Source organism: Giraffa tippelskirchi, chromosome 9 (genome assembly GCF_054371585.1).
Source record: "Giraffa tippelskirchi isolate mGirTip1 chromosome 9, T2T-mGirTip1v1.2.pri, whole genome shotgun sequence".
NCBI lineage: Eukaryota > Metazoa > Chordata > Mammalia > Artiodactyla > Giraffidae > Giraffa > Giraffa tippelskirchi.
Window position 1 is genome coordinate 11,214,595 of NC_137283.1, and position 27,697 is coordinate 11,242,291.

General features: G+C 37.4%; 1 protein-coding gene across 1 annotated transcript in view; it reads left to right on the plus strand.

Moving 5' to 3' along the window:
• OXSR1 (oxidative stress responsive kinase 1) overlaps nt 1–27,697 on the plus strand; it is an 86,672-nt gene that overhangs the window by 27,043 nt on the left and 31,932 nt on the right. The window contains exons 4-6 of the mRNA XM_081527365.1: nt 4,545–4,686; nt 16,902–16,957; nt 26,141–26,250. Coding sequence (XP_081383491.1) covers nt 4,545–4,686; nt 16,902–16,957; nt 26,141–26,250 — 308 coding nt within the window. The remainder of the gene's footprint in view (nt 1–4,544; nt 4,687–16,901; nt 16,958–26,140; nt 26,251–27,697) is intronic.

Sequence of the window (27,697 nt, forward strand, 5' to 3'; positions counted from 1 at the left end):
CACTACAAAAAACCATTTTTTAAGTAGGAGAGAACTGTCAAGAGAGCTCAGTTTAAATGCCTTTCATCAAATACTTATTGATTGCCAATACATTGGTGAATCAGTCAGTCAGTTCCTTGCTCTTATGGGTCTTATAACTAATAAGAAAACATTGTAATTGAATAATTATAAGTGTGTGGAGTGCCATGAGGAAGTATCAGGTATCATGGGAACAAGTGTCAGGAGAACCTAACTGTTGAAGGAGAATGGCTGTGACAGGATAGAGACCGCCTTCAAGAGGTGATATTCCTCAGGAGACTTGAAGAACAGGTAATAATTAGTCAGGTGATATGGATGTGGAGGTGGTATCAGGGGGAAAATGGGAGAAAGACCCAGACAGAAGGAAAACTGTACTGACGGTGAGTGGAGGCCGGATGGAGGAGAGTGGTGTGTCTTGGGATCTGATAAGGAAATCACTGCTAGAGCAGAGAGGGTGAGAGATGGGGACCATTGATAAGCAGGGGCTCCATCTGAATAATTTAAAAATATAAATAGCCAGAGTTAACACAAATATGTATAGGCTACATTCTTTCATATTAACTTTTCCTTTCATACTAACTTTTCCAGCCAAAATATTTAAAACGCATATTTTTGATTTAGCAGCATTGTACTGATATAGAATTTAATAATCTAATTAAATTGTAAAATGAACTGCAACTGGCACTCTTAAGCCCATGGACCAGGAGGACATCATGGTTAAAATAAGTTGAAATGTGCCTATTATAATTATTTCGTAATGCTTCCTTATAACTATGATATTCTTATCTTTTATTAATTAAATAATTGGAATGCATGTTGAATGTTGAAATTTATTAGTATAAAAGGTTAATCTTTAGAAATTAGAACCACTTTCTATCTAAATAGCTATTTCTACTATTTATTAGCACCAAACTGCAATATAAGATTTTTAGAAATCAAAGTAATTAAGAACGCTTCTGAAACGGAAAGATAAATAAGAATCTGTAGGCTTTAAAGGGAGGAACTATAGAAATGCAGAAATCTAATTTAAATTCACTGTCTTAGTGAATTACTTTGTGATTTAAGGATGCTCTCATCTTTGTCATCTTCTGAGAGAGAAAAAGTATGGGACTTCTTTGACCCTGAGCATGACCCAGGTAAAAAATACATGGTATTGTGAGTGACCAGTTTTGGATGGTCAAGCAACAGTGAGGGTATGTCTGCTGATTTGAAATGGAATACTCAGAGCAAGCAAATTTTGGCTCCTTTTAAAACTTATATGGCTTAGGAAGACATGAGCAGCATCCAGTGGCTAAAGATTGATTAAAACTTGGTAAAAATACTGCTAACTAAAATGGGTGAATTAATTTTGGACTCAGAGTGTTTTTTCATAAAAATAAACTGAGGAAATAAACATGTTGACTGAGTGATTAATTTGATTGAGCTCTAATTGTCAGATTTAACAATGTCTTGAACCAGCAACTGCTTCACCAGTTTTTCAATTTCATTTTAATGTTTAGTAATGATTTTCTTGGACAGTAAAAGTTTTTCACTTCTTTTTAAATGTTCTGTGCCATAGACTGTGAAGGCAGACGTGAGATAGTTTGGGGAGTAAGTTGATCTGCACTTTAATTTTTTGCATTATTAAAAATTTGTACCAAACCCCTCTTGTTTTCCATTATTTAATTTACTTGCTTTTACTTTAAAAAATTCTTGGGTTGCAGTGGACGATCTAGGTTGTTAAAGTGCAACAACCCTACATCAGATCTCTGGGCCCTACATCAGATCTCTTGAACGGTAATCTATAAGATCTGGGAATCAGCATTTTTAGCTAGTTTGCTAAGTAATTTCTTAATGTATTAAAGTTTGAGAACAGGTTATCCGTATAAAACACTTCTTCCAGATTGTGCCCAAGGACATAATTATGCTGATACAGGCTTCCTTCATTGTTCCTTTTCTTTAAATATTAATTTGAATCATCCAGTGATAGTTTTCTTTTGCTTAGCATATTTTACCTTCATCTTTCTCGTAGTTTTTATGAAGAATTATATATAATTTTGATATTTCAAGAGGGAGGATTGTAGGCATTGTGTAAGATGCTGCAAGATGCTGAGGAAATCGTATGGAAAAGAAGGGGGAACCTTCCAGAACCAATATTTGTCAGTTAAGGATGTAGATCTTAGTGGCATGATCATCCTTCCACCTATAAAAATCATATTGTTGGAAGACTAAAACTGAAAAGACAAGTTATCCTAGGGAAGAAGGGGCTTCTTATATAGCCTTGTTTGATATATCCATTCTAGGCATAATCCGGGGATTTGCATTGGTTTAATTTCCCTATTAATCACTGGATGGTGTGAAATTAATAGAAATCTAAGATTTTCAAAAAGGAGTTCCTGGTTCAAACTCATTTAAAATGCATATCTGCTAACTTTGATGTGCCCTAGGGTCTTTGTTGCCCCATTTCTTTGATCTACCAGACTAGAAGGTCCCTGAAAGTCAGCAGTCATGCTCTGTGGATCTGGACATATTCTGTGGCACCTAGTTCTAGATCTCATATAATATGACTTAACTGTTGGATGAAAAAGTTATGATTTTAATTCCTAGTAGAAGTTTTTCCCTTTGCATTCCTTATTTTAGATATTCTTTACATTACAGACATTTAACTCAGTTGGCATTTATATATATGTTTTCTTACTGAACAGTTCTTAATGTGGCTTGGATTTCTCAGAAGAATGAAATACCTGGCCTGTTGGTATAGTCACTTTGCTTTGGGGGTCAATGTGTGATTGGTTAAACAGAACAAAACTTGTTCCTTAGTTCCCTTCTTTGTGGATCATAGTCTTATGAATCCCAGAAATAAAGAGGGAGAAAAGTCTTTTTAAAAGTTACCAAGAACCTGAAGTCTCCCATTATTTGTCTACAGAGAAGAAACAGCCTATTTCCTCCTGCTAGAGGTGGGGTGTGGTAGTTGCCTTGCTTTCTAGGATGGGGAGGGTGGGATCTGGGAATCTTATTCTGCTTTATATGAGCTTTCAACCAGTTTTCCTGTGTTCAAACCTTTCCATCAGTACCCCCTCACATCCTTATATGTGGTCTAAGGTGTTTGTGTTCTGAGCTTTTCTGGAACTCAAGGGAAGGGATCTGCTTTTTTGTAACTGATACACCTCCTCTGCAGGCACTGAAGTTTGCAATTTTTCCACTCTGCATACTCAAAGTTACTTTTTCTGCTTTCTCTCTTTCAGAAAATTAATGATGTATCTCTTCTGTTATCTTCTTGTTTTCTTTTTTACTCTGGACTTATGCCCTTTTTAACAGGCTTATCAGATTAGTGGATTTCCAGTGGGAGCTGAAGAAAACGCGTTCAGTTCTCTCATGTTTTCAAGGATTCCATCTAGACCACTTCTTTTCTTCTATTGGAAATATATTTTTTTCTTTTTAAGTGTGTGCAATAAAAAACACCCACCAGGGCAAGTTTTCAACAGAAACATTTGCCAAGAAATGGACATCATCCTTTTCAGTGTACTTTATGTTATGTTCCAGACTCCTTGGCACAATTTTTAATATTGGAGATTATTTTGTTTTGGTTCTCTGATCTTTATGGGCCATTGTACTGCCAGAAATCCTACTGATCTCTAGCAGGCTTTTTTTTATGGTAAATAACATTCTGTGATTCTAATTATTATATGCTTAGTCGTTCAGTCATGTCTGACTCTTTGTAACCCTAAGGATTGTAGCCTGCCAGGCTCCTCTGTCCATGGGGATTTTCCAGGCAAGAATACTGGAGTGGGTTGCCATGCCCTCCCCCAGGGAATCTTCTCAACCCAGGGATCGAACCCAGGTCTCCCACATTGCAGGCAGATTCTTTACCAGCTGAGCCACCTGGGAAGCCCTTAATTATTATATTGGTGTGTTTTTCCCTCCCTCTGACTTTTAGTAGGAGTGTTATTTCCCATCCGGGGGAGAATGAGATTGATAGTACATCTAAGCTGTAATTTAAAGAGAACTGCCACTTTTATTCCTTGCATATTTTTCTTTGCCTTACCTGTTTTATTTCTATTACTTATTAACCTGAAATATACTTTTAACCTTTAAGTTTGCATACACATGCAATACTTGACCTGCATTGTAGTTGTGTTTTATATCTTTATTTAAACAATGTTGCACACTCTAATCTGATGTTAGAAACCTAAATTGGTTTGTTACACCTTTTGCTAAAATGTTATTGACGGATATGGTTTACCTAGGGATTCTTCAGAGGTGATTTTAAAAATCCTCTGTTACCTTTTCCAAATTCTCATTAGATGTCTAAAGAAGATGCTGGTGTAACACGTCTATTTGGATTAGCAGGTTGCTTTCTGTTTTAGAGTGGAATTAATATATCATTAATTTTAAACTTTTGTATTTCCTTATATTGCTATTTTTTCCCTCCTTTCCTGCACAGCTAAGTTTATGAGAAGATTTACATGTGTTTTGATTTTTAAATGGCTCTGAATTATATTGAATGCGTTAAAAAAATTATGGAAAACTGTTTTTTCTCTTTACAGGTTCTGTTCTAGATATTATTAAGCACATTGTGGCAAAGGGGGAACATAAAAATGGAGTCCTGGATGAAGCTACCATTGCTACAATACTCAAAGAAGTGCTGGAGGGTTTGGAATACCTGCATAAAAATGGACAAATTCACAGGTGTGTAAAAGATAGCACTCATCTCTTTTGGATAAATGCAGCAGTAGTTATGCTGTTTCATTTCAGTGAGGCTATTCCCTGTTCTTTGGCACAGTTACTCATAATCTCTGAGTGTTAGCAGGGCTCTTGGTATTATATTATTAGTTCCAATAAACTGTGGTTACACAGCTAGTAAACATTTAAAAAATAACAAATGTGCTGGTCAAATTGGAAACTCCAAAAACAAATTCCTAATTTCCTACCAGGAATCAATTGCCATAATCAACTGATAACAGTTTGGAATATTCCTCTCTAATTTGTTTTATATCTTGAGTATTTTCTGAAATTATTAAAAGCTTTAGTAAAGTAACTTTTAAAATTAAATATTATTATTTTTTTAAATAAAATAACATTTGAAGAACCATGTAGCATTTCATGGCTCAAGTATTTCTGGCTCTTTATATCTGTTCAGTCCCTGTGTACAGATAACAAAAATTGTTATCTGTACAAACGGTGATGGATTCTGTTAGTACAGATTTGTTTAGTCCCTGGATTTGGTTTTCTTTCATTTGAAGATATATTTATTTCCCCATCATTTCTTAAGGATAGTTTCCCTGGATATAAGAATTTGTAGTTTACATTTCTTTTCTTTCAGCACTTGAAAGATATGTTACTTAATTCTGGCCATCATGATTGCAGATGAGAAATCTGTCATGTGAATTGGTGCAAATATGTTGCTTTTCTCTGGCTATTTTCAAGATTGTTCTTTGTGGGACTTCCTGGTGATTCAGTGGTTTAAGACTGTGCTCTCAGTGCAGAAGCCACAGGTTCAGTATCTAGTCTGGGAACTAAGATCCCCCCATGCTGCATGGCATAGCAAAAAAAAAAAAAAAAAAGCAATTGTTTCTTTATCTTTGGTTTTCAGAAGTGGATTTCTTTAGGTCTCTCCAGTTTGAGGTTCCCAAATTTCTTCAATCTAGGTTTTTGTCCTCATCAATTTTGGGAAGTTTTCAGCCATTATGTGTTTGAATACCTTTGTAAGCTATTTTCCTTCCTCTTTTTCTGGGACTCTAATGGTGGAAATGTTAGATCTTTTGTTGTTGAACCATATTGTACCATAATCCTTCTGGCTCAGTTTTCAGCCTATTTTTTTCTGTGTTCAAATTGAGTAAATGTTCTTGATTTGCTTTCATGTTTGCTTATTTCTATCCTCTGTCCTCTCCATTCTACTCTGGAACCCATTCCTGGAGCTTTTATTTCTTTTAGTGTAGGTTTTCAGTTATATAATTTTTATTTGGTTCTTTTTACATTTTTTATTTTGCTGAGATTTTCTGTTTTTCATTTGAGAATTCCAAATTGCATGTTAGAAGCATTTTTATGATGGCTGGTTTAAAATTCTTGTCTAATAGTTCCAACAGCTGATTCTTCTTCATGTTCATATCAGTCTTTTCTGTTCCTGTTTCTTTTTGGCCATGCCATGGGGCATGCAGGGGCTTAGTTCCCCGCCAGGGATTGAACCTGTGCCCCCTGCATTCAGATCAGAGTCTTAACCACTGAACTGTCAGAAAAGTCCCTTAGGTGTCTTTTCTTATGAATTTTTTCTGGTTCTTGGTATGTTGAATAATTTTTTTTAATTGCATCATGGATATTTTGGATATTGTGTTAGAAGACTTTTGATCCTATTGAGAAAATGATATATTGAAGTAATATATTTTAACAGGCAGTTTCCCTGATTTTGAGAGCCCTCGCAGTGGTGTTCTGGTTTGTTTTGTGTATGCAGCACTGCTGAGGCTCTCTTCTCAATTCCTGCTGGTGCCACCCATGGGAGCAGAGTGCACTTGCCCAGGCCTGGGGCTGCTAGGTGGAAGGTGGGAGATAGTGGCTGTGCCTGTGAGTCTGTGAACACTTCCTTGAGCTCATCTTGTGGCCTGCCACCTGATGCTAGTTGGGCTCCCATTCATTCTCTGGTATTGCCTGTGGACTTGAAAGGCACATTTTCTAGGTCGCCTTTTGCTACTGGGTGAGGAGTTGGGAGACACTAGGTCTGGGTTATCTGTTGCCACTGTGTAGAGGAGCAAAAGGTACCAGACCTGGGTCACTCTCAGCTGCTGGGTGGAAAAATGGAAGATATTGGCTGGGCCTGTCAGTGGTGCTGGTATAGGCAGCATGGATCTATCTACACTAGATGTAGATTGGACAATGAGTGGAGTTTCCTGTCTGGTCTTATTTGGCACCTCTGGTTCTGGCCTAATTGGTCAGCCTGTGATTCTACACTCCAGCTATGTAATCAGGGATGAGGTCTCTTCTAGGTTTGGTGCCTCTTTGGCCACAAAGCACAAAGAGCAGGCTTAGAGCTTTTTTTTTTTTTTTTGATCTGTACTTGTTGACAGTTCTGGGTTGCAAGACTATAATACCCAGTCCAGGATATATGAGATTAAAAGAAAACTCAGGGAAGTGGTATAGTACTATGTGAAAGTAGACTTGAAGTCATTGTAAATGTGTAGAGCAGACTCTACGGCAACCACCAAAACAGGGAAAAAAGAATATGCTAAGAGAGGAGAGAAAAATAGAATCACATAAAATGCTCAATTAAAATCAAAGAAGGCAGAAAGAGTGGAAGAACACAACAAGACATATATATATTTTATCTATCTATCTATCTATCTATCTATATATCTTTAAAATCACCTACTTTTAAGGAACTACAAAAAGAACAGACTAAGCCCAGAGTTAGCAGTAGGAAATTAAATAAAAACATCAAGAGTGAAAATATATGAAATAACAGGCTAAAAAGACAGTTGAAAAGATAATGAAACTAAGAACTGGTTTCTTAAAAAGGTAAATAGATTGTTAGCTAGACTCACAAAGAGAAAGAGAGGACTCCAATTCAGAAATGAAAGAGGAAACATTGCAGCTGACACCACAGAAATATGAGATCGTTAAGAGACTACTATGAACAGATATATACCAACAAATTGTACCACCCAGAAGAAATGGTTAAATTTCTAGAAACATAGACTCTACCAAGACTGAATCACGAAGAAACAGAAAATCTAAACAGACCAGTTACTACTAAGGAGATCAAATCAATAATCAAAAACTTCCTAACAAAAGTCAAGGACCAGCAAGTTCACTGGTGAATTTTACCAAACATTTAAACAGGAACTTATATAATCCTTCTCACATTCTTCCAGAAACTAGAAGAGAAGGAAACATCACAAACTCATTTTACAAGGCCACCATTACGCTGATACCCAAGCCAGACAAAGACGCTATAAGAAAATTACAAGATTAACTTGTATGCAAAGGTCCCCAACAAAACATTAGCAAACCAAAATCAGCAATACATTAAAAGGATCATGCACCATGATTAAGTGGGCTTCATTCTAAAGATGCAGGGATGGTCCAGCATATTCAAGTCAATGAGTATAGTACACCACTTTAACAAAATGAATGATAAAATCTTGATCATCTCAGTGTTGTTGTTTTTTAGTTGCTAAGTCATATCCAATTCTTTTGCTACCCTATGAGCTATAGCCCGCCACACTCCTGTGTCCATGGGATTTCCTAGGCAAGAACATTGGAGGGGTTGCCATTTCCTTCTCCAGGTGATCTTCCCGACCCAAGGATCAAACCCGTCTCGTGTATCTCCTGCATTGGCAGGCAGATTTTTTTTACCACTGGACCACCTGGGAAGCCCTCCAAGGCTTATGCTCTACTCTTGTCCTTCTCATTTCTGAAGCTTGAAGATTTCCATTTTTTATTTCATGTTGAGTTATGTGGCAGTATTCTCCCCTAATTTAGCCAGCATTTTTCTTTGTGTTTGGCACAGAGGAATGGTGTGTCTTAGGGCCAAGGCCTGTGTAGTAAGTGATGAAAATCTGTTTGCCATGTTGTTGCAATAGAAATTCTCTTATACATTAAATCAGAGGCCCTCAAGGTTGGCTTCATATTGGAATCACCTGGGAAAGTTTACTAAGTACTGATTACTAGATCCACTGCTAGAAATTCATGTAAGAGATTTGTGATGAGGCCTTGGCATTGGGACTTTTGAAAGTTTCCCAAGAGATCCTAGTATGCAGCCAAGGCTAAGAACCCTACTTACACTTTAGCTGAGCTGCACTGAGACTTCAGTAGGAGAAAGTTGTTTTACTGGGAAGCAGACATGGATGTTTTCAGTAGATTTTGTTACTTCTCATATCTTTACAGTCCAATTGTTATTTCAGGTAGATTTGTATCAGTCTGGTGGATTAGGTCAAATAATTTCACTCTGTCTCTACTGTGTTTTCTCCTTGTCCCCCAAGGCTTTAGAGGTTTCTACTAGGGTGAACAGGTCTCTAAATTAGAGTTACACTTTTCTCTCTGTATCTATGTACCCAAATATTTTGCCTATTTAAAGGGGTTAGCTTTAACAGAAATGGTAGATATTTAGTCAGTTTAAGATGCATAAATGTAGTGTATTTTTCAGCATTGTTTTGATTCATTTCTTCTCTTGAACTGTGCCTATTATTGGGCTTCCCAGGTGGCGCTAGTGGTGAAGAACCAGCCTGCCAATGCAGCTTGCCAATGCAGCAGACGTAAGAGACACGGGTTCAATCCCTGGGTTGGGGAGATCCCCTGGAGGAGGAAATGGCAGCACACTCCAGTATTCTTGCTTGGAGAATCTCATGGACAAAGGAGCCTGTCGGGCTCCAGTCCACGGGTCACAAAGAGTCAGACATGACTGAAGCGACTTAGCACGTAGCACATGGCATGCTGTTTGTTGAGTCATGAAAATGTAATGGGGAGAAACTTGTTCTGTACTTTTAATTTTAAATTTAATTTTAAAAGGAATTTGCAACTTTGGTGTAATAGTGATATGTGAGAAATGGCATCAAGCTGTGAAAAACATAACTTACTGTTCTTGCTATTTAAGAGTTGTTGGGCGATATAACTGGGGGCTGCTGGGTTGCTTGATATTCTTTGAGATGAAGTTTAAAAAAAAAAAAAGGACTACTATATTGATTTCCTTACAAATATTTTCCTTCAAAGTTCAATTTGTTCTGTTGTGTGTGAGGACAGACTAGTGTTTAATTGTCTAGTGAGCCATTTAGCTTCATGGTATTCCTTTGCTTTTACTCTTGGAAGCTGTTCTGTAGATTGCAATTTTGATCTGAAAAGGGAAACATGAATTTATTATCTTAATTGTTCAGGAAAAGTAGTCATCCAAAGTATAGGTTCTGCTGACAAGTGATTGCTGTTTCTTCACTTAAGACAGAAGCTTAGGGACTATTCTGGTGGTCCAGTGGTTAAGAATCTGCCTTGCAGTGCAGGGACTCAGGTTCAATCCTTGGTCAGAGAAGTAAGATCCCACATGCCTCAGAGCAGCTAAGCCCATGCACCACAACTACTGAGTCCATATGTGTGCTCTGGAGCCTGCGCTCCACAACTAGAGAATGCATGTGTCACAATGAAAGATTCTGCCTGCCACAACCAAGACCTGACACAACAAAATAAATAAATGTTTTTTAAAAAGACAGAAGCTTAGAAAACAGTTTTTGAATGGGTAACACCAATATTTAATTCAGATGACCATTATATCTACTATGGTGGGCAAGAATCCCTTAGAAGAATGGAGTAGCCATCATAGTCAACAAAAGAGTTCAAAATGCAGTACTTGGGTGCATCTCAAAAACGACAGAATGATCTCAGTTCCTTTCCAAGGCAAACCATTCAGTATCACAATAATCCAAGTCTATGCCTCAACCCGGAGAAGGCAATGGCACCCCACTCCAGTACTCTTGCCTGGAAAATCCCATGGACGAAGAAGCCTGGTAGGCTACAGTCCATGGGGTCGTGAAGAGTCGGACACGACTGAGCAACTTCACTTTCACTTTTCCCTTTCATGCACTGGAGAAGGAAATGGCAACCCACTCCAGTATTCTTGCCTGGAGAATCCCAGGGACGACGGAGCCTGGTGGGCTGCCGTCTATGGGGTCACACAGAGTCGGACACGACTGAAGCGACTTAGCAGCAGCAGCATGCCTCAACCACTAATGCTGAAGAAGATAAAGTTGAATGGTTCTATGAAGACCTACAAGACCTTCTAGAACTAACACCAAAAAAAGATGTCCTTTTATCATAGGGGACTGGAATGCAAAAGTAGAAAGTTAAGAAATAACTTTTGGAGTAACCTGGTGTAACAGGCAAGTTTGGCTTTGGAGTACAAAATAAAGCAGGGCAAAGGCTAATAGTTTTTCCAAGAGAACACACTGATCATAGCAAACACCCTCTTCCAACAACACAAGAGATGACTCTACACATGGACATCACGAAATGGTCAATACCAAAATCAGATTGATTATATTCCTTGCAACTAAAGATGAAGAAGCTGTATGCAGTCAGCAAAAACAAGACTTGGAGCTGACTGTGGCTCAGATCATGAGCTCCCTATTGCAAAATTCAGACTTAAATTTAAAAAAGTAGGGAAAACCACTAGGCCATTCAGGTACGACCTAAATCAAATCCCTTGAGATTATACAGTGGAGCTGATGAATAGATAGATCTAGTAGACAGAGTGCCTGAAGAACTGTGGACGGAGGTTCATAACACTGTACAGACAGTGGTGACCAAAACCATTTCTAAGAAAAAGAAATGCAAAAAGCCAAAATAGTTGTCTGAGGAGGCCTTACAAATAGCTGAGAAAAGAAGAGAAACACAGAGCAAAGGAGAAAGGGAAAGTTATATCCAACTGAATGCAGAGTTCCAGAAAATAGCAAGGAGAGATAAGAAAGCCTTCTTAAATGAACAGTGCAAAGAAATAAAGGAAAACAGTATAATGGGAAAGACTAGAGATCTCTTCAAGAAAATTAGAGATACTGAAGGAACATTTCATGCAAAGATGGGTTACAGGAATGGCAAGTACTTAACAGAAGCGAGGAGATTAGGAAGAGGTGGTGGCAAGAATACACAGAAGAATGATACAGAAAAGGTCTTAACGACCAGGATAACCAGGATGGTGTGATCACTTACCTAGAGCCAGACATTCTGGAATGTAAAGTCAAGTGGGCTTTAGGAAGCATTACTAAGAACAAAGCCTGTGGAGGTGATGGAATTCCAGCTGAACCGTTTCAAATCCTAAAAGATGATGCTGTGAAAGTGCTGCACTCAGTATATAAGCAAATCTGGTAAACTTAGCAGTGGCCACAGGAGTGGAAAAGGTCTGTTTTCATTCCAATCCCGAAGAAAGGCAATGTTAAAGAATGTTCAGACAACTACAATTGTGCTCATTTCACATGCTAGCAAGGTAATGCTCAAAATCCTTCAAACTAGGCTTCAGCAGTACATGAACCAAGAACTTCCAGATGTATGATTTAGAAAAGGATTTTCTGGATTTAGAAAAGGCAGAGGAACCAGAGATCAAATTGCCTGCATCCGCTGGATCACAGAAAAAGCAAGGGAATTCCAAAACATCCACTTCTGCTTCACTGACTGCACTAAAACCTTTCACTGTGTGGATCACAACAAACTATGGAAGTTTCTTAAAGAGATGGAAATATCAGACCACCTTACCTGTCTCCTGAGAAACCTGTATGCAAGGCAAGAAGTAACAGTTAGAACCAGACATTGAACAACAGACTGGTTCAGAATTGAGAAAGGAGTACATCAAGGCTGTATATTGTTGCCCTGCTTATTTAATGTATATGCAGAGTATGTCATGCAAAATTTTGGGCTGGATGAATCACAAGCTGGAATCAAGATTGCTGAGAGAAATATCAGTAACCTCAGAAATGCAAATGACACCACCCTAATGACAGAAAGTGAAGAGGAACTGAAGAGCATCTTGATGAAAGTGAAAGAAGGGAGTGAAAAAGCTGGCTTAAAACTCAACATTCAGAAAACTAAGATCATGGCATTCAGTCCCATCACTTCATGGGAAATAGAAGGGGAAAATGTGATTAACAGTGACAGATTTTATTTTCTTGGGCTCCAAAATCTCTGTAAACGGTGACTGCAGCCACAAAATTAAAAGACACTTGCTCCTTGGAAGAAAAGCTTTGACAAACTAGACAATGTATTAAAAATAAAAAGCAGAGACATTGCTGACAAAGGTCCATATAGTCAAAGCTATGGTTTTCCCAATAGTCATGTATGGATGTGAGAGGCACCATAAATAAAGTTGAGCACCAAAGAATTTATGCTTTTGAATTGTGGTGCTGGAGGAGACTCTTGAGAGTCTCTTGGACTGCACGGAGATCAACCCTGTCTATCATAAAGGAGATAACCCTGAATAGTCACTGCAAGGACTGATGCTGAAGCTTCAGTACTTTGACCACCTGATGGGAAGAGCCGACTCATTGGAAGAGACCCTGATGCTGGGGAAGATTGAATGGAATGACAGAGGGTGAGATGGTTGGATGGCATCACCAACTCAATGGACATGAGTTTGAGCAAACTCTGAATATAGTAAAAGACAGGGAAGCCTGGCGTGCTACAGTTCATGAGGTTGCAGAGTTAGACACAACTAGGTGATTGAACAACAGCAACAATGCCAATACATGGCTTAAAACTTCAAATGGTACAAAATGGTAAAAAAACAGGTCTTCTCAGTATCAATGGTGCTAACTCGTGGTAATGCTATGTACTCTAGATACAATGTTATGAAAATGACACTTCCCCGGTTTTCCTTCCCCAAACTCTTAACACCAATCTAATCATGAGGAAAACATCATACAAATTCCATTAGAAGGACATCCTATTAATAGCAGTGCATCAGTACTGATTGATTAATGTGGCAAAAGAACCATGCTAATATACAGTGTTAATAATAGGGGAAACTAAGTGACAGCTATATGGGAATTCCTCTGCACTATCTTGTCAATTTTTTTGTAAATCTAAAATTGTTCTAAAAAATAAAGCATTTTAAAAAAGAGTCTCCTTCCTCCACTGAACTTTTAGTATCCTGTTCTAAAAGGAACTACTTCTTGCCGTTTTCTTGTGATTCCTTTGAGGGAGATTTATGCCAAAATAAACATATTACCACATATGTTTGTTAGTATTTGTAGTATTTCGTTATATAGATGTGTCATAGTTTAACTGGTCTCCTATGTAGATGGATAGTTAGTTGTCTTATTTTGTTACAGCATGCTGGTTTATAAGTCTGATATAGGAGTTAAGAGGTGGCAGTTGGGAGCTGGGGTAGCAGGAGGGAATAATTGATTTTATTTTGATATGTAGTTGAATTGATTGATTTGCTGCTCCACATCTCTTCAGAGATAACCAAGTTTTATTTTAGTGTTTAGTTGGATGGATGGATTTAGTGATTCATTTCTCTCCATAAGTTGATTTAAAGCAGGTTGTCTTTTATTTAGTTATGTAAATCTATTTGATGAGTAGATGAGAGACGCCCTCTGTGCACCATTAGGTTGGTGCAAATATAAATGTGGTTTCAGACCATGAATTTTAAATCATTATACCTAGGCTCCCACACATCCCACACATGCCTATCTTCCCTGGTGGCTCAGATGCTAAAACTGTCTGCCTACAATGTGGGAGACCCGGGTTCAATCCCTGGGTCGGGAAGATTCCCTGGAAAAGGAAATGGCAACCCACTCCAGTACTCTTACCTGGAAAACCCCATGGGCAGAGGAGCCTGGTGGGTTACAGTCCATGGGGTCGCAAAGAGTTGGACAACACAGAGCAACTTCACAACTTCACTCCCACATCTTTATTAATCAAAATAGGAGCCATTACAATCAACACATTTTTGCCAACAAGAAATAAGTTTGTTTATTGCTGTAACATAAAAATCTGTGCTTTGGGATTCCACGGACTCTTGGAAAGCATTTTCTGCCTCCTGCTGGTTGTGGAAGGATTTTCCCTGCAAAAAATTATCAAGATGCTTGAAGAAGTAGTAGTTGGTTGGTGAGATTTCAGGTGAATATGGCACATAAGGCAAAACTTCGTAGCCCAATTTGTTCAACTTTTGAGGTGTTGGTTGTGCAGTATGCAGTTGGGCATTGTCGTGGAGCAGAATTGGGCCTACTCTGTTGACCAATGCAGGCTGCAGGCCTTGCATTTTTCGGTGTATCTCAGGTGTAATCATTTCACCAGGATTCAGAAAGCTGTAGTGCATCAGACCACCAGACAGCCACCATGACCTTTTTTTGTGACAGGTTTGGCTTTGGGGAGTACTTTGGAGCTTCTCCTCAGTCCAGCCACTGAGCTGGTCATCTCTGGTGGTTGTATAAAACCCACTTTTTGTCACGTCACAGTCTGATCAAGAAATGGTTGATTGTTGTTGGGTAGAGTAAGAGAAGACAACACTTTAAAACAATGATTTTTTTTGATTTGCAGTCAGCTCATAAGGCACCTGCTTATCAAGCTTTTTCACCTTTTCAGTTGCTTCAAATGTTGAACGTCTGTAGGATGGTTGACATTGAGTTCTTCAGCAACTTCCCATGTAGTTGTAAAGAGGATCAGCTTCTGTACTAACGCTATATGTTGCAACCTGCTGCAAAAAACAGAGGAGGAAGTGACTAAACTGTACATTGTTTTTTTCCATTAAGTTTTAGATGTCATTCAGAAAAAGGAGTTGAAGGTTCATGGTTGGCTTAGTTGAATGGTCTTTGTCTCCACAGGAAGGAAATATCCTCAGTTCTCTCCTGTTCATTGTGTAGACTTTAGGTTTGTAGGACAAAGTGAGCCAGCCTTTACTCTAAGTCAGCCTCTGGGAAGAAGTCCTATAAATTCCTTGCATTTATAAGCAGAAAAAAGTACTGAGTAACATGATTTCTTTATGCTTCAGTATATATTCAGGAAAAGTGTTGTGTACTCTTGGTATGGCGATGCTGCTACATAACATTTGTGAAACTGTTGTTCATTATTTACCAAGGAAATAATGGTCTGGTTATCTAAGGATGGGGAAAAGAAGATGGGAAGGACAGGGAAGAGATGATGTGCTGTCCTTTCACTGGTTCCTTTTCCTGACAAATATGGCCTTCTTCCACGACCTAGCCTTACTTTTCTTTCGATCTAGCTTCAAGGTCTGGCTCTCTTGTGTTTGTCTAATTATATTTATTTTTAATTATGAAATAAATAGGTGAGTCCACTCCCACAGGACAGTCAAACACTGTTCCCCTTGACTCTGATCCCACTCCTCTCCTTTAAAAAAACTAAACTCATTGCTCTCCTTTTGGTGTGTATGGAAGGATGTGTTCATGCCTGTGTCTGTGTAACTAATGGTGGCATACAAAATGCACTGTCCTATTTGAAGTGTTCACTGGCAGTATGTATTATGTATGAGAGGGCATTGGAAGTCATAACATGTTGATTGACTTTAATAAATTTCATGAATGTAACAGATTTAATTTAACCTTTCTGCTACTGTTGACTTTCTAGATTGTTACCATTTTTTGATTTGTTACTTCAGACATTGCTATAGACAGCCCCCTTGTACATTCTGTATGCATTGTGAGAGTTTCTCTAGGTTATCAAAGAAATGGATTACTCATAGGAGTTGAGGAATGTAAATTTTGCAGATTCTACTGACACATGATTGCATGAGAAAAACATGTTGTAGATTTGAATGGATAGTACAATATCATTTATGTTGGAAGAAAAGCCCAGATATGTTGCAGGAACATATTCTATTAACTAGACTGATAATGCTTTGTAGAGAATAGTAGACCTGAGAACAGTCAGGTCTATTCAAAAGGGATTATTCAAAAGGGATTTTGACCTTTTCAGTGATGTTTAGGTTTTTATAACATGAATGTATTTATTTATTACTTGAGTTGTTTTCGTTACTAATAAGAATATAGATATGTTTGAACAATTTATATCTTTATACTACAAGCATAGAATAGTTCCTGTTTTCAGCCACATACTGATCATTTTAAAATTTTGTTCATAAAGTGTAGAAAAATCAGTGTATTTTTAAAAGTAGATAAGGTGAGAGTGAGGGTCACATTCTTTGGCCACTGTTACCTCAATCAAATATTTAATAATCTTGAGTTTTTCCAGATTTACTAGTAAAAGCTATATGTTACTATAGCTTTCTATTTACTATGTTTGGATTTTAGTACAAGTGACTACAATTTTAAAAATTCTGCTATTGGCCCTAATACTCTTTAATGCAATTTTGGACTAAAGCATTTAAATATTACCAGTGTTGTGGTGAATATATTGAACTTCTTAAATTTTGTAACTCCAAAGAATAAGTGTTTTTTAATAAGTAATTTTTTTTTTCCTTACAGAGATGTGAAAGCTGGCAATATTCTTCTTGGAGAAGATGGCTCGGTACAGATTGCAGGTACTGATTAGTATTTCTTTTTATTTTAGTTTAATGGCTGGTAGAACAACATTAGTTATCTTCTATGTTTTCTTAGTCAGTTTTCTCTTCTGTACCCTGGACCATCTCTGGTCACACATACTATGTTGATACATCCCTGCCGACTCAAGGTATCTTTCACTACTCATCCTTCATTTTCAGTCTTAGGCATTTTCTAACCACTACTTGTTATGGTTTTCTATTCCTAACTCCTGTTAGAGTCATCTTCTGTGGGTTCTTATACCATTCTTTAACTTTCCTCTAAAGGAGTAGTCGTCAAGAAACTTCATTGTGTTTAATAAATGTGCTTTAGGGAAGTTATACTTCTCTTTTGGGAGAAATGGGTTATTTGCCGATTAGGAAGACACATCTGAGAGGTGGAAGTGTACTTTTGGTAGATTCAGAGCTGAAGAGAGAAGAGTTAGAGTCCAAGGCCTTCCAGTGTTGGTATCTTGGTGAAATGCCCCCTCCCCCAGGGTGAGACTCCAGAATGGCTGAACTGCAGGACTGTTGAGCAAGCAGATCATCTGAGAAAATCTCAGCTTGGTCCCACACTGCTGGAACAGTCAGGTGTTTGGCAGGAGGAAGAGAACTACCCAAACCTTGAATTATTTCTTCAGCTTTAGAAGAAAATTTAGGCACACATCTTCATGTCCTCAGGTAAGGGAATATTTTAACTAAGCCATATCATGTTCTGACATTAAGAAAAAGATTGATAAATTTAACTCCTGTAAAATTAGCAACTATTGTTCATCAAAAGAACAATTTGTCACCATTAATAAGTAAAAAAGCAAAACCACAGAGCAGATAAGATATTAGCAGCATGAATAACTTGACAGTTCAGTTCAGAATATACAAAGAACCATTTAAGAAAAAGTCAAATAACCTCAAAAGAAGACATGAAAACATAAATACAGTAAAAGGTGTACAACCTCAACTAGTTAGCAATTAATGCACAATAAAATAACATTGGGAAATCACATTATATTGACTGATGTAGCAAACACATCTGACAGTACTAGTTATCAGTGTGGATGTAAAGCAAGAGAGAATCTCACCTTCTGATGGTGAGAATATAAGCTAGTAGGAACACTTTAATAAGTTGAAGATATGCATACCCAGAGACTTTAGCTTCTAGATGTATGGTGTAGAGAAACTCATACTTCAGTGTGCCATAATGCTAGTAAGCATTGAAAGTTTGGAACATTACCAGGCCTTTTGTTAGTAGAATGTATAAGTAAATTGTAGTTAATTTATATTTTAGAACACTATGTAATGGGCTTCTCTGGTGGCTCAGTAGCAAAGAATCTGCCTGCCAATGGAGGAGACACCAGAGACGTGGGTTCGATCCGATCCCTGGGTTGGGAAGATTCCCTAGAGGAGGAAATGGCGACCCACTCCAATATTCTTGCCAGGAAAATCCCAGGGACAGGGGAGCCTGGCGGGCTACAGTCCATGAGCTCGTGAAGAGTTGGACACAACTGAGCACACATGCACTTGAACTTAATACTATACAGTGATGAAAACAAATAAAGCTCCAGCTGTATACAGAAGCATTAAATAAATGATAAAAACATAGGGTGAATAAAGCTAGTCAAAATAGAATATATAGCTTGTGATTCCATTTATATAAGTTCAAAACCAGGCACAGTTATGCTGAATTGGGTAGAGAAGCAAAATCAAGTGGTAAGGAACAAGAAAGAATTCTAGGAAAGTGGTAGAGTAAGAAGCACTAAGAATCTTCTCCCCACCTAGACAACAGTTGAATTGGCAGAATCTGTCTAGTGTAACTATTTTGGAATTCTGCATTCCATTGATTGCTTGAAACTTTTAGGACAAGACTTGGAAGGTAAATTGCAGTTAATTTTGGTCGGTTTCAGAGCTGCTCATTTCTTACCCATCAGCCACATGGCAGGCAGCTAGGCATATGTTTTTGGAGCAACTTGCACACAACTTGTAGGAACTGTGGTGGGCAGAAAGGACCCTGTCCTTCAAATATCCTAGCATCTGCTCTGATTACTAATTGCAGCTTCTGATCACAAAGATGCAGACAAAGAGACAGGCAGCCATTGTTGTTAACAGCTCCTCCTTTCCACGTGATTTCCAGGGCACTTGAACAGGCCATTCATTGCCTTTTTTTCCTTCCTTCATTTCTCCCCTCTTCCCCTTTTTGAAGCCAAACCGTAAAGACTAGGACAATAAAAAACAACTACAGGGACTTGCCTGTGGGTCCAGTTGTTAGGATTCTGCACTTTCACTGCCAAGGCACTAGATTCCATCCCTCATCAAGGAATTAAGATCCCACAAGCCATGTGATGTGACCACAAAACCAAAACAAAAACAACATTTGCAGGGAAAATTTAAAAGTGAATGTTTGTTCTCAGGAAAAGGTGCAGAAAAGATCTGAGAAGGCCTTAAGTTTACATTTCAGGCCAATGCTTGACACAGACACAGCTACAACAACCCCAAAAAACAAAACAATAACAAAAAACAGCAAATTCCAGGGAAGGGGAAGAACCTGATTTCCAGAGTTAGCACATTATTAGATTCAAATGTCCATCTTCAATAGCAACAACAAAACATCACAAGACATTCAGTGAAACAGGGAAGTATGATCTATTCAAAGGAAACCATCACTGAAAAAGGCTTGATGGCAGATATATTAGACAAAGACTTTAAAACAACCATCTTAAAGATATTGAGAGAGTTAAAAGATATGGAAAAACTCAAAACAACAATTGTTAATCAAATCTAAATATCAATAAGGAGAGAAGACTTAGAAACAAGAAAGACATTCTGGAGCTAAAAAGTACAATAACTTGAATTGTGAAATGAAAAACATATTAGAAGGATTTAAATGCAGATTTGATCTGGTTGAAAAAATAATTGGTGAACTTGAATATGAAAATTATCAAGTCTAAGGAACAGACTTTTGGGTTGCCATTTCCTTCTCCAAGGAAGAGAAAGAAAAATGATTGAACAAAGTGAATAGAGCCTGACGGGTCTGTTTGGATATCATTAAGCAGACCAACATCCACATTATGTGAGGCCTCGATGAAGAAGAAACGGGCAGAGAGAGTAATTGAAGAAGTAACGGCTGAAAACATCTCAAACTTAATGAAAAACATGAATATAAATGTCTGAGAAGCTCAGTGATCTCCAGCTAAAGTGAACTCTGAGAGACTCACAGAGACACATTATAATCAAACTTAAGAAAGACAAAAAGAATCGTAAAAACAGCAAGAGACAAGGTGTCCTAAATACCAGGTGTCCTAAATAAGGTGGTCAGCAAACTTCTCATCAGAAACTTTGGAGGCCAGAAGGCAGAGGGACAATGTATACAAAGTTCTGAAAGAAAAAAAGTGTCAACCAAGGATCCTTTTAAAAGTGAGGGAGAGCAGGATGATGTGGAAGAATGGCATTGAAGCATGTAAATTATCATATGTGAAACGAATCGCCAGTCCAGGTTCGATGCATGATACAGGGTGCTTGGGGCTGGTGCACCGGAATGACCCAGAGGCATGGGAGGGGGAGGGAGGTGGGAGGGGGGGTTCTGGAAGGGGAACACATGTACACCCACAGTGGATTCATGTCAGTGTATGGCCTAACAAATACAATATTGTAAAGTTTAAAAATAGATAAATAAACTAATTAAAAAAAATAAAATAAAAGTGAGGGAGAAATTAAGACATTTACAGATAAACAAAAGTTGAGGGAATATGTTTCCACTAGACTTGCCCTGAAGGAAATACTCAAGGGAGTTTTGCAAGGTAAAATGAGAGGACCCTAGATAATAACTCCAAGCAGTATGAAGAAATAAAGAACTCAATAAAGGTAAATACATGGGTATAGAAAAAAACTACTATTATTGTAACAGTGATTTGTAACTGCACTTCTTGCTTTCTACATAATTTAAGAGACTAACACGTTACAGAAAACAGTTATTGGTCTAAAACTTGACATTACAATAGCATTGGTTTGTAACACCACATCTTCTTGTCTACACAATTTAAGAGACTAATGCATTTAAAGGAATGATTAGTTTATGTTTTTGAGCACACAGTTTATGAGTATGTAATTGTGGTAACAACAACCTGAAGAGATGAGACTAGTGCTGTAAAGAAAAAAGTTTTTGTATGTTATTGAAGTTAAGCTGGTATAAATGCAAATTAGAGTGTTAAAACTTCAGTGTGGTAAGTGTAACCCCCATGGTAACCATAAAGAAAATAGCTATAGAGTATAAATTTTAAAAATGAGGAAAAATTTTAAGCATTTTACAACAAAAAGTTAAGCACAAAATAAGTAATATAGGAAAGGAGGAACAAGTTTTTTTGTTGTTTTGTTTTTAAGTTGCATGCAGCAACTTAACATGCATGCTAAGTTGCTTCTAATCGTGTCTCTTTGTTACCCTATGTACCGTAGTCCACCAGGCTTCTTTGTCCATGGGATTCTCCAGGGAAGAATACTGGAGTGGGGACTTCCCTGGTGGTCCAGGGGTTAAGAATCCACCTTCCAATGCAGAGGATGTAGGTTCGATCCCTGGTCGGGGAACTAAGATCCCATATGCCTCCAGCCCATGTACAGCAACTAGAGGAGCCCAGGAGCAACTAAGACCCAATACAGACAAATAAACAAATACATTAAATAAAAAAAACAATACTGGAGTGGGTTGCCATGCCCTCCTCCAGGGGATCTTTCCTATTCAGGGATCGAACCCATGTCTCTTATGGCTCCTGTATTAGCAGGGCAGTTCTTTACTACCAGCACCTCCTGGGAACCCCCAAAAAGCTTTAAATCATATGAAAAAAATAACACAATGATAGAAGTAAGTCCCTCTTTATCAATAATTGCTTTAAATGTAAATAAATTAACTATCCAATTAAAAGAATGGTTGAAAACATGATCCAACTATATGCTATCTATAAGCAACTCACATTAGATCCAAAGATACAAATAGATTAGAAGCAAAAGGATGGGAAAATATATTCTATGCAAATAGTGACCAAAGAGAACAGGGTGGCTACTCTAATATCAGACAAAATAGACTTCATATTTAAAAGGTTGTAAGAGACAAAGAAATACATTATATATTAATAAAAGATTAAATAGATATAATAAGTAGATAAGTTATAAACATTCATGCACATATTAACATACCAGCAAAATATATGAAGCAAAAAGTAACAGAATTGAAGGGTACTGTAGATAGCTCTGTAATACTAAAGGAACTATAGAGAGCTCTATAGTAAGAGTTGGGGACTTTAGCACTCCAGTCTTAATAATGGGTAGAACAGACAGAATGTAAGGAAATAGAAGACTTAAACAACACATTGACTGACTAGATCTAACAGGCATATACAAAGCACTCGACCCAATAAGAACAGCGTACACATTATTCTGAAGTGTCCAAGGAGCATTTTCTAGGATAGACCATTTTTTAGGCCACAGATTAAGTGATAATCATATAAAGTATTTTCTCTTATCACAATGAGGTAAAGCTAGAAACCAACCAGAGAAGACTTGAAAATTCACAAATTTGTGGAAACTAAACAAAAATAGATTGACAAATAGATTTTGACAATCAGTGGATGAACGAAGACATCACACAGGAAACTAGAAAATACTTAGAGATGAATGAAAACAAAATCACAACCATACCAAAACTCATGGGATGCAGTGAAAGCATTGCTAAGGGGCAAATTTGTAGCTTTAGATGCTTTATTAAAAAAAAAAAAAGAAAGCTAGTAAATCGGCAACCTAACTTCACAGCTTAAGGAACCAGAAAAAGAAGAAACTGAACCCTCAGTTAGCAGAAGGAAAGAAATAATAAAATTTAGAGTTGAGAAAAGGATATAGAGAATAGAAGAGCAATAGAGGAAATTGATGAAACCGAAAGTTGATTCTTTGAGAAGATCACCAAAATTGACATACCTTTAGCTAGGTAGACTAAGAAAAAAAAAAAACAGACGACTCAAATTACTCAAATCAGAACCAAAAATGTGAATATTGCTACCAATTCTACCAAAATAAAAAGGATTATAAGATGTATTATGAATAATTCTACTGCAGCAAATTGGGAAACCTGGATGGGCAAATTTTTTGAGACATAAAACCTAACGAGATGAAATCATGAATGAATAGAAAATCTGGAATGACCTGTATATAGCTTGTAAGGAGATTGAATCAATAATCAAAAATTTCCTGACAGAGAAAAACCCTGGACTCAGTGGTTTAACTGGTAAATTCTGTCAGACATTTAAAGAAGAACTAATAACAGCCTTCCTCAAAGTTTTCCAAAAATTTGAAAAGGAAGAAACACTTTCTAACTCATTTTATTATATAGTCCAAAATTACCCTATTCCCAAAGTCAGGAAGAGATACTAACCCAAGAAAAGAATACTATGGACCAGTATCTATTATAAACATTGATGTAAATATTTTCAGCAAAATACTTGTAGCAAATCAAATTCAGTAGCATATTAAATGGATGATACACCATGACCAAGTAGGATTTCTTTGGAATGCAAGAGTGGTTCAACATGTGAAAATCAGTGTTACACATGAGATTACCAGAACAAAGAGAAAAAGAAAACCCGCATGATCACCTCAGTGCAGAACAAATATTTGAGAAAGTTTAACACCCTTTCTCGCTCGTAGTCAGTTGGTGAAGAATCTGCCTGCAGTGCAGGAGACCTGGGTTTGATTCCTGGATGGGAAGATCCCCTGGAGAAGGAAATGGTAACCTGCTCCAGTATTCCTGCCTGAAGAATCCAATGGACAGAGAAGCCTGGCAGGCCACAGTCCCTGGGGTTGCAAGAGTCAGGCAGGACTTAAACCCCCACCACAACACCCTTTCATAATAGAAACATGCAACAAAGTAGGAACAGAAGGAAACTTCCTCAGCATAGTAAAAGCTGCATATGAACAACCTACCATGAATATCATACCCAGTGATGAAAGACTTGAAAGCGCTTCCTCTGAGTTCAGGAACACAGAAAGAATGTGTTAGTTCTGTTCACAGTAGTGCTACTGGAAGTTCTAAATTGAACAATTGAGCAAGAAAAATAGTAAAACACATTCAGACTGAAAAGAAAGAAGTAAATTTATCTCTGCAGATTCTATGATCTTACATGCAGAAAACCCTAAGCATAACATTACATTAAAAAAAAAAAAAACTACTTGAACTAATAAATGAACTTTGCAAAGTAGGATAAAAAGTCAGCACTTAAAAATCAGTTGCATATTCTACACTAACAGTGAAAAATCTAAGAAAAATATTACAAACAGTTCTGTATACAAGTAGCATAAAAAATAATTAAAATACTTAGAAGTTAACATAACCAAGGAGGTGAAATACTTGTACAATGAAAACTATAAAACATTGCTGAAAGAAATTAAAGAATTAAAAAATAAATGGAAACACATCCCCCCTGTTCATGGATTGGAAGACTTATCATTGTTTAAAAAAGTTAGTACTACCCAAAATAATCTACAGATTCAGTGCAATGCCTGTCAAAACCCCAATAACTTTTTTTTGGCAGAAATAGGAAAAAAATCCTAAAATGTATATGGAAGCTTAAGGAACCTCAAGTAGCCAAAACAGTCTTTTAAAAAATGAACGAAGTAGGATTCACACTTCCTGATTTCAAAACTTATTGCAAAGCAATAGTAATAGAAACAGTATGTTGTTGGTATAAAAATTGGCATAAAGACCAGTGGAATAGAATAGAAAGCCCCAAAATAAACCCTTGTACAATATGATCAAATAATTTTTGACAGGGGTGTCAAGGACATTCAGTGGGGAAAGGAGTCTTTTCAACAAATGGTTCTGGGAAAACTAAATATCCCAATGCAAAAGAATGAATTTGGACCCTTACTGAACACAATATTCAAAAATTAACTGAAAATGGACTCGAATATAAAGATGTAAAACAGTAAAACTCTCAGAAGAAAACAGAGCACATGTTTCATGACATTGGATTTGGTAGTGATTTCTTAGATATGACACCAAAGGCACAGGCAACAGAAGACAAAAAAACAGATTGGATTTCATGAAAATTTTAAAAATTTATGCACTTAAAGACACTATCCACAGAGGAAGAAGGCAACCCACAGAATGGGAGAAAATATTTGCAAATCATGTATTTGACAAGAGACTTGTAATATCCGGAATATACAGAGAACTCCTCAAATTCAACAGCAACAACAAAATCAATTTTACAATGGATTTGAATAGACATTTCTCTGAAGAAGATATGCAAATGTTCAGAAAGCACATGAAAAGATGCTCAGTATCACTAATCATCAGGGAAATAATACAAGTCAAACCTAGAAGGAGATAATAACACACTCATTAGGGTGGCTATTATAAAAAACATACAAAATAGCAAGGATGTGGAGAAATCAAAATCCTTGTTCACTATTGGTAGGGACATAAAATGATAGAGTTCTTGTGGAAAACAGTATGGCAGTTCCTTAAATCAATTAAAAAGAAAAATTCTGTATGATCCAGCAATTCCACTTCTGAATATATAACCCCAAAGAACCTAAAGCAGGAATTGAAACAGCTATCTGTACACCCGTTTTCATAGCAGCATTACTTACAATGACTAAAATATGGAAGCAACTTAAGTGTCTATCAGTGGATGAATGTATACACAAAATGTGGTATGTACATACAATAAAATATCATTCAGCCTCCAAAAGAAGGAAATTCTGACACATGCTACAACATAAATGAACCTTGAAGATCTTGTGCTAAGTGAAATAACTCTGTTATAAAAAGATAAATACTGTATGGTTCCACTTATATGAAATGCTTAGAGTAGTCAGAATTATAGAGACAGAAAGTAGAATGGTTGTTGCCAGGGGCTGAGGAGAAAGGGCAATGAGAGTTATTGTTAAACGGATATAGAGTTTCAGTTTGGGAAGATGAAAAGAATGGATTGGAGCAAGGAGGAAAATCTGAGGAGATGATGTGTGGAGGTGGAGAGGAATAGATTGAGGAACCCATGAAGCTATGTGTTAATTTAGTCAAGAAGTTCAGCAGAAAGATGAGAAAAGGTCATACTATCTATGTAGGACCATAACTACTGTATATTATTTTCGTATGTATTTATGTTAGCTACTGTACTTTTAATCCCTTGCTGTTATATTCTGTTTTAGACTTTGGAGTTAGTGCTTTTTTAGCAACTGGTGGTGACATTACTCGAAATAAAGTGAGAAAAACCTTTGTTGGAACCCCTTGCTGGATGGCGCCTGAAGTTATGGAACAGGTACTGGGTCTTTTGTCTTTTTACAGTGATTTGAGTTTTTTTTACAAAATTTAAAAAACTGAGTAGTGTTCGCTTTTGAATGGTCTGCTAAGTTAGCTTTGGGAAACATGCCTCTGTTCCTTGTTTAAGACTTGGCATCATGCTTAAAAATAAAAAACCCCAAACTCTAGAACTTAGCAAAGGACATATTAATCTCAAGATTTATACAAAGGCAACCTAAGGAATAGTATAATTAAGATTGCTTTAATGGTGATATCCTTAGTACAAGTTAAATGACCTGATCTTTTTACACGTGGCTCTTGAAAGACTAGTTTTCCCCACATCCCTATTTCCTGGTTGTGTCAAACAGACTGCAGTTTATATCACTCATCCCATCACCTTATGGAAGCAAACTGCTAATTCTAGAATCTAGTGCTCATATTTTGCTCCTTGTTGTATTCTCTTTTTGGCATTTGAAACTGTTGACCTTTTCCCCTTTACTCACATCTTTTTTTTTTTAATTAATTAATTTATTTTAATTGGAGGCTAATTACTTTACAATATTGTAGTGGTTTTTGCCATACATTGACATGAATCAGCCACGGGTGTACATGTGTTCCCAATCCTGAACCCCCCTCCCGCCTCCCTCCCCATCCCATCCCTCAGGGTCATCCCAGTGCACCAGCCCTGAGCACCCTGTCTCATGCATCAAACCTGGGCTGGCGATCTATTTCACATATGATAATATATATGTTTCAATGCTAATCTCTCAAATCATCCTACCCTGGCCTTCTCCCACAGAGTCCAAAAGACTGTTCTTTATATCTGTGTCTCTTTTGCTGTCTCACATATAGGGTCATTGTTACCATCTTTCTAAATTCCATATATATGCGTTAGTATACTGTATTGGTGTTCTTCTTTCTGACTTACTTTGCTCTGTATAATGGGCTCCAGTTTCATCCACCTCATAAGAACTGATTCAGATGTATTCTTTTTAATGGTTGAGTAATATTCCATTGTGTATATGTACCACAGCTTCCTTATCCATTCATCTGATGAGCATCTAGGCTGCTTCCATGTCCTGGCTATTGTAAACAGTGCTGTGATGAACATTGGGGTACATGCGTCTCTTTCAGTTCTGGTTTCCTCGATGTGTATGCCCAGCAGTGGGATTGCTGGGTCGTGTGGCAGTTCTATTTCCAGTTTTTTGAGGAATCTCCACCCTGTTCTCCATAGTGGCTGTGCTAGTTTGCATTCCCACCAACAGTGTAAGAGGGTTTCCTTTTCTCCACACCCTGTTCAGCGTTTATTGCTTGTAGACTTTTGGATAGCAGCCATTCTGACGGGTGTGCCCTTTACTCGCATCTTTAGCTTTCTCATTCTCCTACTTCTTAGGCCATTCCTCTGACTTCTCTCTGGCTTTCCTTCTACTGCTAAGCAAAGCTGCTTCCCAGCACCTCATCTCTGA